General features: G+C 34.6%; 3 protein-coding genes across 4 annotated transcripts; 2 read left to right on the plus strand and 1 right to left on the minus strand.

Annotated features, from left to right (window-relative positions):
* The first annotated feature begins 2,153 nt into the window (after nt 1-2,153).
* LOC120174280 (F-box protein At5g07610-like) lies at nt 2,154-3,355 on the plus strand. Its single transcript, XM_039181181.1, is given in 2 exon segments — nt 2,154-3,063; nt 3,066-3,355. Coding segments are annotated over 2 exon segments (1,200 nt in total).
* Nucleotides 3,356-3,552: 197 nt separating this feature from the next.
* LOC120174282 (F-box protein At5g07610-like) lies at nt 3,553-5,074 on the plus strand. Its single transcript, XM_039181183.1, has one exon. It carries the CDS (start codon nt 3,835-3,837, stop codon nt 5,038-5,040), a length of 1,206 nt encoding a protein of 401 aa, XP_039037114.1. The 5' UTR covers nt 3,553-3,834; the 3' UTR covers nt 5,041-5,074.
* A 241-nt stretch (nt 5,075-5,315) lies between these two features.
* LOC120174296 (putative kinase-like protein TMKL1) lies at nt 5,316-16,154 on the minus strand. Of its 2 annotated transcripts, XM_039181195.1 has the most exons (3): nt 16,148-16,154; nt 6,766-7,137; nt 5,316-6,420 (listed from the first exon to the last, which is right to left on the minus strand). In XM_039181195.1, the coding sequence occupies exons 2-3, from the start codon at nt 7,088-7,090 to the stop codon at nt 5,828-5,830; spliced, it is 918 nt and encodes a 305-aa protein (XP_039037126.1). In that variant the 5' UTR covers nt 7,091-7,137; nt 16,148-16,154; the 3' UTR covers nt 5,316-5,827. The 2 variants fall into 2 exon arrangements, with proteins under 2 accessions (XP_039037126.1, XP_039037124.1); XM_039181193.1 differs by lacking the exon at nt 16,148-16,154 and having other exon boundaries at nt 6,766-7,469.
* Between the last annotated feature and the right edge of the window lie 440 nt (nt 16,155-16,594).

The following is a 16,594-nucleotide window of genomic DNA, read 5'->3' on the forward strand; positions in this document are numbered from 1 at the left end:
TTTGATTCAAACATACTACCGTCGTTATATTTCATTATCCTTTGATTTGATCTTTTCATGCATCCACTACAATAAAGAGGCCATCATCTGTTTTGCATGTCCATTCAAGTTGGGTGAGTGACCATCCACTAATAATCAATATTTAACGTTCAGGTGATAAGTTTTATATACTTAAATTAATAACGTGTTATATTTTATATCATTATTCATGAACATGTGACATTTTACATTTACATTTTATCGATTTGAATATATAATGTTTCATGTCTTTATTTATGTGTACGTAATATATATCATGTCATCATTTATATATACATAATATGTATCATATCATTATTTTAAATATATGATATGTCATCATTTATGTGCATATGATATTTATTATGTCATCACTTTAGACATGTAAAGTAAGATTCATTATGTGAAAGACAAATATTAACTATTATTTAATTAATAATTTTCATTCAATTAGAGATCATTTTACTCCAAAATAAAACGTTAGAAATTAAAATATTTTTTAAAAATATTAAATTATTATGCAATAAAACATTAAAAGTATTTTTGATATTATACCATTTTATTTCCATAATAATATTATAAGTAATATTATTGATTTATAATAAAATAATCATTCAATCATAAACATCAAATCTAATCTTCATACAATAAAATAATTAATGTATTATTTTTAAGGTATAATTCAATAAAACACTCATAACATTTGACAATAGTGTCAATTTGGTCCTAATTTTTTTGGGAGCATATTACTCTCAATGTTTCATTTTGGTTAAAAAATTCCCTTCATTGGATGAAAATCATTAGTTAATTAACGTTTAAAGTTGTGAGTTTCTCAGCAAAAACATGTAGAGGGAGATACAAACGTGACTTATCTAGGTCATAGTAGATGTTGACGTGATAGGTCTATGTAGACTAAAATACTGATGTGATATATCTACGTGTGATGTCACGTAAATAAAAAATATTTTAAAATTAATTAATAATAAATAATTATTTTTATTAAATTAATAGCAACTTATCAAATGATACTATCTAATTGATTTAAGAAAAGAGAGAAACCCAACATATGATGGCAAGTATAAAATTCAAACTTGAGTCCATAGGGAGAAAGGCTTATCGCCTAAGCACGAGGCCAAATCCCTTGAATGTTAATATTAGACTAATATCATTATTTAGATTATATACACATGTTGAATCAGTATTTTTCTAATAAAATTATAAGGCTTAATATTAAAATAATTGTCCAAACTATAGCTAAAGTTCTGAATAGGTGCATAAGTTATTTTTTGACATATTCAGCTGTCTAATGCTACAAACGTTACCCATTTAGTTGCATGAGACGTCAACGAAGTTAATTCCCCCCGTTAAGTGACACATGTCACAATTTGGTGATTTTGAAATTTATCTTTTTAAAAATATTATTATATTTATAAAAAAATCTAATTTCTCATAAATTATAAAAAAGACCCTAAATACCTAAAATCCTATCCTTAACTCGTCGTCGCCCCCATTTTCGGCTTCGACCACCGTCGTCGACGTAGTCTCTGTCATCCTCCTAGTTATACACCGTTGTAGTTGCGGTCGATTGGTCGTATAGATCACTTGAGATTACGATTTTCATCCTAGGGTTTTCAGGGTATAAAATGTCGATTCATCATCGATTGACTATTGATCGATCATGATTTCATGGGGGGTTTTGGTTGTTGAGGGGAGATGAGGTCGGGTGGAGTTTTATCAACGGCAAAGGGTGATGGTTGGCGTTGGTTTAGGGGTTGAAATGAAGGTTTTCAAAGTTTTGAGGTTATTTAAAAATATATATTTTTATTTAAAAATATATATAATTTTAATTTTAAATAAAATTTTTAAAAGCACCCGATTATGATATGTGTCTTAACGGAAAAATTAAAGTCATTAATGGCTCGAACATTTAAATAAATAATATTTGTAGCGTTTTGGATGAGTTAAAAAAAAATAGTTTTGAGACTTATTTTGGAAGCCAAATTACAATGCAGGGCCGATTCCAAAACGTCAACTCTCAAGCGTGCTAAGGACTCGTCTTCATTCATCTTGCATCGCAATCTTCCCAGGGTCAATAAAACCCAAACTGCAGAAGCTCAAGAATTTCACAACCAAAGATGCTTCCCACCAAGAAAACAAAAGCATCCTCTTCAAATGCTTACCTAATTTCATCTTCTTCATCAGCCGATACGATAGTCAGCAATGACGATATCTTAACTCTAATCCTTCACTGTCTGCCTCTAAAATCCCTTCTCAAATTCAAGACAGTCTCCAAACACTGGCTTTCTCTCATCACCGATCCCAGGTTTCGTCCCAAACACGATTCCACCGCCGTTTCAGGTCTCTTTATACGACGTATTTCTGGTCGAACCAATCCGAAATACGACATGGTCAACCTTGGTCACCGTCCCTCTCGTGCTCCCTTCCGGTCCCTCACTTTTGTTAACGACGCATCAGGGATCAAAATTCTGCAATCTTGTAATGGCTTGTTGCTTTGTTGTAGCTTTCGTGCCAATCCTCTGGAGACAACCAATTACATTTACAATCCTACTACGAAGCATTACACGGTGCTTCCATGTCCAACACATGGTTTTTACAGGAACAACGCTTTTGGTGTCTGTTTAGCTTTTGATCCTTCAAAATCACCTCATTACAAAGTAATTTGCATTACGAATCCAGACCCTGATTTGCCTGATCATTGCCGGGTAGAGATTTACTCGCCGGAAACTGGCCCCTGGAGGCCTTCGGGTCGTCTTTTTGTAGCACCAAGGAACGTGCATTTCAAGAATGGCGTTTTCTGGAATGGTGCTATTTGCTGGCTTAGTGACTGGGGAGATTCTCTGGGTTTCGACGTTGAAGAAGAGAAAATGAGAGATATCCCGATGCCCTCCGTCGTCACCGGAGACGTAAGGTCGCACCGGTACTTGGGAGAATCCGGAGGCCATTTGCATCTTGTTGAAATTTATGGTTCGGACAATTTACTCTTTGACGTATTCGAGATGGAGAGAGACAACTCCGGTTGGTTCGTGAATACCGAGTCGATCTAAATCCGGTCGTGGCAGCTTTTCCGGAGACGGTTCGGGGATATGTCGATCCAACAGACTTGCGGTTTTATGCGTTTTCAATACTCTGCGTCGTTCGTGAAGAATCAGACGAGGGATCATTCATGGTGCTGCATTTGCCTGGCAAAGCAATAAGGTTTAATTTCAAGGACAATAGTTTTAGGAAGCTTCATGATTTCGCTCTTGTGGGCAATAATTCATTGGAGTTTGGATGTTCTGATGCTCATCAATTCATTGAAAGCTTTGCTTGTGTATGACTTATCTTCATGTTGGAAAATTCTCACAAGTTGTTTTCTGCTACATGTTTTTTTCTCAGTGTTTGATGTGAATCCATTCATGGAAAAAAATGTAAATGGGTTTGATTAGTAAAACTTTGTGCTGAAATTTCAAAGTTTCTTGGCATGAAACCGCACAAGAATTTCAGATTTGAAGTCAAATACTGCTTTTAAAATTCTGATCTAATGCTGAATTGTTTTTCGTGCAAGAATCTAATGGTCAAAGAATCAAAGTTGCTGATGCATGAATGCTGAGTTTTCCTTTTTGAAAAGGAACAAACCAAGCTGCTATGAAATCTTCCAAGAATTGCTTGGAAATTGCAGAACAATTTGCAAAGACTTTTCTCGTATTCATCTTCTAAATAACACAAGGATCCAGCTCATATAAAGGGGGAAGGAAGGAGTAGTTTTGCCAGGAATTCAGTATCTACCTCAACAGACTGTATACAAAAATCATCCCCATGGGAGAACTAGAGTTTTTGAACTCGAGCTCCGGATCAGCCGAGTTGATAGGTTACAACGATGATATTCTCATAAACATTCTCGTTCGTCTCCCCGGAAAATCTCTCCTGAGATTCCGAAACGTATCGAAGCAGTGGTTTTCTCTAATTTCTAGCCCCTACTTCACTCGTTGCCTTAACCAAAGCTCAATATTTCCATCCGCCATCTTCTTGAGGATGAGAAACAAGCCCAAGTATCACTTCCTTTCACTCGATACGAATCCGGTTAGCGGGTCAACAATTACATCTTTCACTTTCGTTGATGACCCTGCAGGCATTAAGCTTCTCCAATCCTGCAATGGCTTGTTATTGTGCTGTAGCAACAACCGGATCGGAGAATATGACCGGAACTACTACATTTACAATCCTACAACCAACCAATACACTACCCTCCCCAAGCCAGGTAACAGAACTCCAAGCCCAAACACTATTTTCGGTGTTATTTTAGCTTTTGATCCCTCGAAATCAGAACATTACAAAGTCGTTTTTGTTCGAAGTTCAGAGACATCTTCTCATCTTTATCGGTTGGAGATATACTCATCTGAAACTCATCTTTGGAGCTTCTCAAGCGATATTCCAAAGGTTAAAAATTTCGGTCAAGGGGTCTATTGTTGCGGTGCTGTTCATTGGATCATGAACAACTCCAGGTCCTTGCTATGTTTCGATGTTCATCAGGAGAGATTTCGAGAGATTCCATTGCCTAATATTCCAAATGATTCGGACCAACAGCCCAAGTGCAGATACTTCGGGGAATCCGGAGGTCGTCTGCATCTCATCTTAACAAGTTGCAAGCATAGTACTAGGCAGTTCGACGTTTACGAGATGAAAAACGACTTTTCTGGGTGGTTTGCGAAGTATCAAGTCGACCTCAATGCACTTATATCAACATATCCAGAGATGACCCGAAGCCACTCTCACCCATCAGACTGGGATTATCATGCATTTAGAGTGCTAGCCATTGTTGTTCGCAAAGAAAGCAAACCAGGGCGATCGCCATCGTCATTCATCGTGTTGCACATACCCGGTAAGGCCATTGCCTACAGTTTCAAAGACAAAACTTCCACATTGCTCCATGACTTTGCTCCTGGTTGCATCGACATCGAGGGTTGCACGACATTTGAATGTGACGATGCTTATCCCTATGTTACAACTTTAGCCATTGCCTAAAGTTTTCGACATCATTGGATGCCTCTAAATGAGACATCTCCACCCGTACAACGAGAGAAACTCGAGACCCGTAAGGCGAGAGAAGCTCGAGACAATGTTAACGGTGATTGAGGCACTCATGTTGCAATGGATATCAATTGTCAAGCTTTAGATGGAAATGAAAAAAGTGGGTCTTCCCATCAAAGTCCAACATATATATATATAATATAAAGTCAATTATATGAGTAAATGATTAGTTATTTAGTTTCTTACCAGTTAGGATATATCATTCTCACCTGTCATTTAAACGATTGGAACACTACAACGCACACAAATATTCAACAGAGATTTGATTGAATGTAATAAATTGACCTATAAAGCTAGTTGAATATACAATTAAGGATTTACCATGATTTTGAGTTCATTGGGAGCATGCTTTTTTTTCTTTTTCTTCAAAGGCAAAATAAAATCAACTATAACAATGACAACGGTGCTGCTGTTCAAGAAAGCAAAGAATGAACAAGCCACCAAACAATCACAAATTCTGGGAATATGGTAGGAAACTTACCCGCACAGAACGACCAGAAATCACCTATGGTAGCTGATAAGCATGCCCTAGCTTTATTCCGGTACGCGCTCGGTCTCAGCAGCACGTCGACCGGCAGAAAAATATTTCGGATTTCGTTGCCTTTGTGCCTCGTAAATGAACCGGATTGGATGACAAGGAAATTCGGTTTTCCTACAATCCTCCTTTGATGCTTGAAAGATCACCATTGTTGACTCATGCTTCTACAAAATGCACTGGTTCCTACTTCCCGATTGCTTCGAGCTTCACGAGCACTTGCCTGATATTCGGTCTAAGAGAAGGTGAAGGAGAACAACAAGCCATGGCAAGCTGAAAGAACTTAAGAATGGATTCTTCTGTAACAGGATTTCCCTTATCATAGTTGTCCCTTAGAAGTAAATCCGGATGATACAGATCACTGATTCTATGATCAAGAACAGCATTCCTCATGAAGTTTGGCAGATAGAAATCCTCATCGGGTGTCGGCTTTTCGTTTATCGGTTCCTTACCCGAAAGTAGTTCGAGAAAGATCACACCAAGACTGTATACATCAGTCTCCATACTTGCATCCCTCATTTTGATTAGCTCAGGAGCTTTATACCCTTCAACTGCTGAAGCTTCAAGTATTTCTTGACCAGCAGTAGGATTCAAGAGCAAGTATATACCAAAATCCGAAAGATACGGCTCGTAATTTCGGTTTAAAAGAACGTTTTTCGACTTGAGATTTCCATGGACTATTGGCTTCTGCAACCCAGTATGTAGATGATCTAATCCTCTGGCCATACCGATGGAAATATTGTAAATTACTGCCCATCTACGAGACTCCACACTCCCATCTGCTCAAATGAAACAGTCCATTCAAAGTCATCAAACAAAAACAAGATTCTAACTTTTAATTGCATATTCATATGAGAAATTAAAGAGAAAAAGATGTGATTTTGGGTGTTGATCCACAAGATGAAAACACAGCCATAAAACTCAAACCAGTGGGAAAAGGACAGAGGTAGGTGCCGACAGATCAAATTATGAAGCAAAGGGAGAAATTTTGACACACAAAACAAATCTAACCCACAATCAATAAATGTTTGACCTTTTCTTTGCATAAAAAAAGTCTGGGAAATGAAGCTGAATGACAAAAACTTATGGACAAAACTTTAACAATTTTCATAACAAAATCATACCTCTGATTAACTGAGACAAATTGCCATGCCAGTAGAAAGGATGAACAAGAAGCTTCTCTCCTCGAGGGCCAGCATAAAATCCCAGAAGAGGAACCAAATTGGGATGTCTGATGCACGCCAACAGCTGAACCACATCGGAAAATTCTCCGCCTCTCAAGGCACACACCGGCCTCAAAAACCGAAGCAATCGGACCAAGCTGCTCCTCTGCAACAGGGCCTTATACAAGGTGCCGTAGTTGGATTTCCCGATCACTTCACCGGGAGCGTCGAGAATGTCGCCTATTGTGAGGTCTTCTCCGCCGCTGAAAGTGATCATATCCTCCATTTCTGACTCATCTTCTTCTTCACCGTCACCATCACGTTTCTGCTGCTCTTTGTTTTCCACGTCACCAAGCTGGTCGTTTCTCGCCGCCCTCTTCCGACAGAAGAAGACGACGAGCAGGAGAATGAACAAGAAAGCTAATGATGATAATAAAAGGAGGAGTTTTAACATGTGGGTGTTTTTCATTTCTCGAAAACTGTCGGTTCGACAAAGAAAGATTGCAGCTTGTAAGAGAATGAAGATCAGGGTGATGTAGTGTTTCAGATATTGAGAATAGAAAGTTGGGTTTTTTGAGTTGGGAGGGGATGTCGGAACCCAACAGATTCTAGCCAACTACTAAATTTTTAGGACAAAAATTTTAAGTTGTAAGAGTTTACTCGGATCTGCCATGTGAAAGCTTTTCTATCTTGTTCGACTCATTTCTTATTTAAACCGTCTCAACCGCCTCGATTGTCTTCGTTGCTCCTCGGTATTTTTATTTGGACAAACTATCAATCTAATCACTAAATTACAGAGTGGATTGAAATTAAGCTATTAATATACTTTGATGTTAATTAAGTCACCAATTTTTAAATTTTAAATAATTGTAGTAGTATTAATGAAATTTTGGTGACTCACTTTTAACTGAGATAACAATAGCTTTAGTATACTATATATACATTTACACTTTGAATCAATTTAATTAATTGAAATAAACTATATAAAATAAATAAATAAACTAAAAATATTTAAATTTTAAAACTCACTTAAAAAGATATTATTAATTATAGACTAATTATGTTAAATATTATAGACATCGACATAATTTATTAAATATTTCTAGATTTAATATTATATATATATATATATGTATTTAATAATTGTCTCTAACTTTACCCTACAAAACTGAAAAGAAACATAAATAGAGAATTTTTACAGTGCAACATCTTTAATATACAATAAAAAATATATTATTAGTTTTGTTATTATTTAAATAATAATATTTTCGATAATATTTTATTAATTTTATCATTTAAATAATAACAAAACCAATAATATTTTTTATTAAATCTGCCGCACATAATCATTTTCAGCATAAATGACCAGGATTGTAAATGGCGGACAATACCTTACCCACCAGGTGCACCTTTGATTGATAATGATATGCTAAAAATGTATAATTTTATTTTACTTTTATTTTAAAAGTCAAACTTTTTTTTTCCATTTAAAAAAAATGAAAAACAAGGCCTGTTTTTTTTTTCTTTCTAATTTCTAGGTTTTGTATATTCGTTTTTCTGTTTTTTAAATATTTTTTTTTTATTTTGTGCAAAAATCAGTCCTAGAATGTTTTTTATTCCATTGGTGGCCCATTTGCATCATGAATGCAGAGTCATCCATATCTGTATTGTGGACTTGGTCACAAATGAAGTTGTTGTAAATTAGTTACGAAGTTAATTCAATTCAGTTGAAGCTATTAATTAGTTTAATAAAAAAACTAATTTTATTTAAATCTAATTATAAAATAAGAAAAGTATTATTTTAATCCTATAAAAATCATGTCAATAACAAAATAAATTAATAAATAAATGCGTTACATTTCATAAAGTAAATACACATAAAGCAAAATAAAGATAGATAGGAAAGTGGTTGTGGATTATAATTTCAGAAAAGTGACATGTGGGTCCAACCTCAATTAGGATCCTACCTGTCCTTTTTTTTATATCAAGATTTAATATAATTTTGGAATATCAAAATTTCTGACATAAATTGGAAAGGAACACGTGTAAGTAAAAGCATTGGAAATACTAAGACAATGAAGAATTGGTGATGTATTGTGAGAAAAATTATTAGATTGTTCTACTCAGTCGTGTGTTTTGTGATTTCGATTAATAATATTTGTTTATATTATTTTTATATATAAATAAGAAATAAATAGTTATTTAAAATTTATTTTAAAATTTATAATTCTCAATAACTATAATCATAAATAACGTGATGAGCTATATTCATTAAATAATTTCTCATATGGTATAAAGATAGATAGTTGGAGGATGTCTAGGAAAAACAGTCTAATATGAAATGTTAATATTTTTTTACATTTCTGGTAGAACGTTATTTAAAATATTATTTTTTCTACCAGAAATGTTAATATCAAAAATATTCATTTTAAGTAAAAAAATTAATATTTTCAGTAAAAAAATAATATTTTAAGTAACACTATACCAAAAATATTAAAAAAAATTTATTATTTTTCATAACATATTTTTTTAACCTTATATCATAACTATTATACAGTTGTGAGAAAAACAAATCAGAATGTAAATTAGTGGCGCAGATTGATGAGTTGTTTTGGGACCCACGAGAACCAATGGTGATTGGTGACTTTTTGGGGACTAGACTTTGTTATCAGTTGGGTCCCATAATTTTGATTCCATTAAGTCTTTAAGTATGTTTATATATATGCTTGATCAATTAGTTTATCTCGTATTATGATTTAATTATAAATCTGTTTTATTTTATTTAAATCTAATTGTTTTGAGAAAAAAATTGGGTTGATTTTCGTGAAGTGGATAGGATAGTGAAAACCATAGGGTTAAAAATAATAATTAAAAGCACATGGCATGTGATAAGGGACATTATAAATCTATGTTTCAACGATGTGTAAATGAAAAATTGAGAGAATAATCCAGTGAAATCCAACTCATTTGTTTTGTTTTGATATTTGTCCGATCAACAGCACAATTACACATGAACTCCTCATGTTTTTCATTTCTTTTTTTTTTTACTTTTGATGTCGGAAAATGGAACACACACCACATTCGGTTTGTAAATCTAGAAAGACCTAAAGTTTATAATTAGATTTAAAAATTCGAAACAAAAACATTATTTTCAATAAAAATAGAAAAATAAATCATATTAATTTAATCGATCGGTTTTGATCTTGGCCTAACTGTAAAGACCAATGAAGCAACCCTATCAGGTGGTCCATTAAACATCACATCGTTTGCATAATCATAGTAACCAATTACCGCAAAGCCAGAAGACTAGATCAAACATTTCTGTGAGCAGATATAGTGGACAACAGAAAAGCGAAGTCTAAGAATCCAGTATCAGTTACTGCAAGAAAAAGTAGGAAAGGTATAGCAGAGTTCAGGCCATGTCTCGAAATGAGTCGAAGAATTGTTTGTATACACATCACAGATGCTAAAAATAACTAATGATGTCCCTTCTGAGCAAGGTGAATCAGGGTAAATCCATGTTTCCAGGCACAGAAGCCGAGGCATGGAAGATCAATTGCATTTTAAGTTCCAGTTTTGTGCAAGACATTGACGTCGTGCACGGCAGCATGTGTTCCCTGCTTTAGAACACGATTTCGTAACTTTCGAAAGTTTCCTATCGAAGACGCCATTTGTGTTGAGAGAACTGTTTCGTGGCATATTACAAGCTCAACCAAAGTTGATCTGCAAGCTTACATTGTATACCCCGGGTGAAACTATAAAACTTATGCATTCATAATTTGGCAAAGAAGCCTATGATGGATAAACCGAATACATTCTCCTGTAAAAACACAAAATTTCGTTCTTCTCCTTTGATTTCACACCATGGAGGTATAAACAAGAACTAAAAGAAAAGAGGTGCATATCAGAGTTCAAGGTCCACAGGCAAAGCACATAATTTGATAGCACACAATCAGCGCAACACAAGTAACGTCTACACCGAAGGCATAAATGAAATACAGTCCCCTTCGAGGACGAGTTTAGATTGAACAGAAAATTAGGATTGAAGATACTAAATTTTTTACCCATTTTATTAGTATTATAATTATAATTATTATAATTATTATATATATTATTATTATTAAAAAAATAATTACAAACATGCCCATATTATCTGGCCTAATTACAAATTCAGATGGCCCAACTAAACCCTAACAGATTAGGGTTTGATCTAACCCTAGCCGCCTCATCATATCAGTCGTTGGATCTGAGAGATCCAACGGCCCACACACCTCCAGATGCAAACCCTAGGGTATGATTACCCTAGGGCCACGCGGCCGCCGCAGCTGCTCCCACCATCTCCACCGCTACCACGTCTCGTCGAAGGCTTCCAAAAGAGACACTCCAACCGCACACGTCTCCCCCAAACGGTGAGTCACCACTGGAAGTCCGGTGACTCATCGAAGAACCCCTTTTGGACCGGTCCGAAGCCATCACCGGTGGTGGCTATAAAAGCCACCGAGCCCCCTGCCAACAAAAGAGGAGAGAGAGGAAGAACGGAGAACAAAAAAAAAAAGCAACCACAACAGCCACAGAGAAACAAACCCGAGAGCAAAGATACAAAAATAAAGACCAACTCACAACAACCAGCAACCACAAACCCAAAAATAAGCAAGGAGAAGACGGAGAGATACTTACTGCAACATCACCGAAGCCCTCACACGTCATCGGAAACCTTCGAAAACCGAAGGTATTTTTGTAGATTTGCTCTGATCGGGAATGTTTTAAGGGAAACGGTCATCGGAACCATCAATAGGATGGTCCGATCTATCTTTAGGTGTAAAAAATTTTTTTCCCGGCCACCGGATACGGTGGCCGGCGGCGAGGTCAACGCCAGCGAACGGCTGCCGGCCGGTGTGCTTCTCTCTGTTTTAGAGAGAAGCGAGAGAATTCTGAATTCTCTCAGAGAAGAGAGAGAGAGGGAAGAAAGAAAATGAGAGCTGGCCCTTCGGGCCAGCCGGTTTCGGGCATTAAATAGCCCTTCCCAAACGACGTCGTTTCGGGGAGGGCTATTTGTGTAATTAATTAAAGGTTAAATCCCGTCCGCAGCCACCCAAACATGTAATCTTTACATTTTAGTCACTAAATCAAATTTATAATCCTTTTAATTTGGTCTCTAAATTTTATTTATTATATTTTAGCCCTTAACGTATTTATAAATATTTAGGATAAATAACATATTTAGTCCCTTAATTTTAATAAATAATATTTAATCCTGAGTTTATATTTTTAATTTATTTTCTGATATTCGAATTTTATATAATTTTATTTTAGTCACTAAATTAATAAATAAGGAAAATAGCATGTTTAATCCTTATAATTTTAAATAATTAATTATGAATTAGGTATTTAATTTTAATTTTATTATAATTTAGTCACTAATTTTAAATATTTTCTTTTATTTTACTGCTTTTAAATATATAGTTCTAATTGTATTTTTATTATTTTAATTTTATTTGTTTTAATTTTATTTGTTTATATATTTAAATATTATTTTATGTAGTCATATAAATATAATAAATAATAATTTATATTTTTTTACATAAATTATTTTAATATTTATTTTTCAATATCGAAGAAAAGGGCAGTCTTAATACAACTGGATGTCCTATTCTGGTATTTTAAAATTAAATTTATAAAAAAATTATAATTTAATTTTATTTAAATTATTATATTAATATTTATTAATATCGAAGAAAAGAGCTGTTTAAGGCACCTAGAAGTCATTTTCTGATATTTCTAAATAAATAAACATTTTATTTATAAATATATATAAATTATTTTTTCTCATAATTATAATTTTGAAATAATAGGATAATAAATTAAATATATTTTGAATTTCTAATAATAGAGACAATTTATAATTAAAAAGTACCAATTTTGGGAGTTGTAGGGGTGATAATCATTCCCTAAACGTAACCGACAACGAATCCCTTTTTATTATTAAAAAGAAAGAATTTTTGATTATAAACGCAGATCAGTTCATCTTTTAACTAATGTTTCTTAAAAACTCTGTTAAAAGATAATTTTTAGGTATTCGACCTACCTGACCCAAAAGGCCGATGGCGACTCCCAAATTATTTTCAAAACCATTTATTCACATCAATTTTCTCGCCAAGTAATATTCGTGCCCGGACGAAAACGATTACGACAGTTGGCGACTCCGCGGGGGATGGTCAAACTTTTAAAATTAATTATAAATTGTCTATATTAATTATAAATTAAAAAATTCATATATTTGATTTATAATTCTTTCTTTTCAAAATTTTTTATATACTTATTATTTTCATAGTATTTATATATTTCTTATTAATATTTCATTTATTACAAGTATTTATTTCATTATTTATTTTTCTGTCAGAGGTTTGAACATTTCTCCTCATACACAACACTTGCATTGCATAACATAAAGCTCTATAATTGAGTTTGTCCCTTTTAAGTGGGACTGAAAGCGACGTCTTCGTGAGAATTTATTCTCTGTGTCAGACCTAGCAAGTAACTTTCGGGGTTCATATGCTCTATGTCTTCGTGAGAATTTATTCTCCGTGTCGGGCATAGAGAAATGTATCCCCTCGAATTGAACTCGATCCACTTTAGTCTGTGATGGACTAGGATTGAGGGTTAGCAACCCAAGGGGGCAAACAAGGACAATTCGGGTACCTTTATTCTTAGATCTGAAACCTTGCATATAATAAACCTAGAAACTCTTCCGATCTGAAGCCATGCCGAAATTTTGTCCAAAATAGGTGTACACACAGGAGAAATGAATTCTAACTTTCCTTTTAATTTATTTATTTATTTTCTTACTGATTAAATTACATGTAAATTTAAATTATTTAAATTATGAAAAAGCATGTTTAAATAAAGATATTTAGGTAGATATTATTATTAAATTCTTTATTATGTAAACTAATTCATTTCTTTTGTGTGTTCTTATTTCTTCTGTTTGCATAGCATCATACATGATAAAAGGCATTGATCCTCGTGTTAATTGTCTCATTGGAAAGCCTTCATTCATGGATAAAAAGTGTTCAAATCAAATAATTCTAAACTCAGAAGTAAGACAGTGGGCTGAGGACTTACAAAGACGAGAAGGAGACAGTCTGCAAGATGACTATGTATCGGACTTGGTCAGTTATGCTCCAGTTCGCTAAAAAGAAATGAATACAAGATTTGCGAAGCATTTGGGAAAGTTGGGACTCAAACAAAAAATTGCAGTTTTATCAGACTTACGGAGACATCCCATATTTACTCTTTGTCGAAGTTGATGATGACTTACTTCGAGCCCTAATTCAATTCTGGAATCCAGGGTACAATTGCTTCACTCTCAATAAGGAGGACTTGGTCCTACTATTGAAGAGTACACAACTTGCTACATATAGAAGGGGCTTTGGAGAATCGAATTTATTCAAAGTCAATTAAAACTCAACCCTTTCGAGTTAAATTAGCAAAGATTGCCGGAGTACGAGAAGAATGGGTGGCATCCCGTACAAAACAAAAAGGCGAAAGCGAAGGCATTGCTTGGACTAACATTAAAGAACTTATTCAGAGTCATCCAGACACTAAAGTACGATTCGATCTATTTGCTCTGGGTATGTATGGTATGGTCATCTTCCCAAAAGTATTAGGATATATTGAAGCTGCAGTAGTAGATTTGTTTGAGCAGCTACCAAAAAAGATTAATCCTGCTTCTGCAATTCTAGCAGAGACTTTCAGATCATTAAATGCTTGTAGAAAGCTAGGAGGTGGACGATTCTCAGGGTGTACCCAATTGTTATATGTTTGGATCCGTAGCCATTTCTGGAGGACAGAAAAGGTTTCATACCGGCGCTTTAATACGTATTACTCACCATTAAAAGAATTTCTGGAGCAAGAATGGCCGAAAGAAATTAAGAAAGATATGTGGATTAATGCCTTTCGAAATCTGCAAAGCAATGACATTGTTTGGCGAGCCCCATGGCAAATCCAAAGAGAATTCTTTTACAAATGTGGTGATTACAACTGGATAATACTGCTCGGATTGTGAGGAGGAATTGGATATGCACCACTTCTGGTCATAAGACAGTATGAAGGTCGTCAATTTGTACCTGTCACCGCTGCATTACATTCATCTGAGTTCGCATTCCACAGCAAAAATTATAAAAGAAATATCATGGAAGCCTTTACAGCTTGGAAAACAACTTTTTGTATCCGAGCTAAAGCAGCAAAAGAAATGCTAACTCCTGATTATGAGGAATGGAGATCTGTCAGGAAAAATGAAAATATTCCTCTACCAGATCAAAATGAGGATATCTCTATGGAAGATCGCATTAAGGTGGTTTCATCAGAGATTGAAATCCTGAGAGCTGAGTTTGAAGCAGAAAGAGAAGATTGGTCAAGAGAATTAGAGCAAATGAGATGAGATAAAGCTATGTTGGGTGTTGACATTGACTTTCATTCATCACAATGTGCAATGTTGAGAGAAAACAAAGAAAAAGTTAATGGTGAATTTAGAGCATTAAAGAAAAATTACCAGGAGTTATATAAATCCCGGAAAGCATCAGGACCAAGCCAATCAACAGTACAAATGACCAGAGAATTGAACATCGAGAAAAGTCGAGTTGAAGATCTGAAAGGAAAGAATAGCCGTCTACTCAAAAGACTTGAGAAAGGAAAGCAAAAAATGGAAGATTTTGAGGTTGACATAAGAGAGCGAATTATAAAACACAAAACTGAATACCGTGAGATCATGAATGAAATGCAAAGAGAAAGGGATCGAGCCAAATATTTAGAAGAGATGAAGAATGACATCTTTGATAAATTTGAAGGTGAGAAAATATCATGTTCAAGGGATTGAATCTGAAATGAACCAGCTGATTGCCGAACTTGAAGTCAGAGGCCAAAAGATTGAAGAGTTCAATATTGAAAAAGAAAAATGGGAGCTGGAAAGAAAGAATTTCAACACCAAACTTGAGGTAGAGCAAGAAATGGCTAGCAATTGGATGCAAAGATGCAGAAACAAGAATGTTCAAATCCAGAAGCTTAAGCAAAGAACGCAAGAAGCACGAGCAAAACTTGAAAAAGATCTGGATCAGTCTAGAAACAAAAACTCAGAGTTTAACGCTTACATTTTGCAACTTGAAGAGTCATTATTTCAAGAAAATGTTTGTCTAGGACCTAATGATCTCAAAGAAAGTAATGAAGAAAGTGCTTCACTGCAAAGACGCATTAGAGATCTTGAAAAAACTCTGCACAATTGTCAAGTTAGAATCACTGAGTTAGAGCAAACTCTTGAAGGAACTAATGAACAATGGCAAAAGTCAACTGATTTCTATGTAGAAAGAAGTGAAGAAAGAAGTAATATGGTATTCGAGGCCATGGTACAAATGAGCGAAGTTGCTAGATATGTTGGGGAACTAGCTGTTGAAGCTAAAATAATTGAGCATCACGTAGATCCAGTTTCTAAGTTCGGAAAGAAGGTGTCATGGTTAATGAAAGAAATTATAGAGCTTAATAGGAAAGCTACGCCTTATCTGTAGTTATGAACTGAAAGAAAAGAGGTGCATATCAGAGTTCAAGATCCACAGGCAAAGCACATAATTTGATAGCACACAATCAGCGCAACACAAGTAACGTCTACACCGAAGGCATAAATGAAATACAGTCCCCTTCGAGGACGAGTTTAGATTGAACAGAAAATTAGGATTGAAGATACTAAATTTTTTACCCATTTTATTATTATTATTATTATTATAATTATAATTATTATATA

This window comes from Hibiscus syriacus, unplaced genomic scaffold (assembly GCF_006381635.1).
Source record: "Hibiscus syriacus cultivar Baekdansim isolate YM2019G1 unplaced genomic scaffold, ASM638163v2 tig00112044_pilon, whole genome shotgun sequence".
Taxonomy (NCBI): domain Eukaryota; kingdom Viridiplantae; phylum Streptophyta; class Magnoliopsida; order Malvales; family Malvaceae; genus Hibiscus; species Hibiscus syriacus.

Bases quoted from the DNA above. Each gene is read 5' to 3' on its own strand.
- LOC120174282 (XM_039181183.1), top strand. From the start codon at position 3,835: ATGGGAGAACTAGAGTTTTTGAACTCGAGCTCCGGATCAGCCGAGTTG.
- LOC120174296 (XM_039181193.1), bottom strand. From the start codon at position 7,273: ATGAAAAACACCCACATGTTAAAACTCCTCCTTTTATTATCATCATTA. The intron at 6,421-6,765 runs GTATGATTTTGT...TCATTTGAGCAG, and splicing joins TTTGTCTCAGTTAATCAGAG to ATGGGAGTGTGGAGTCTCGT.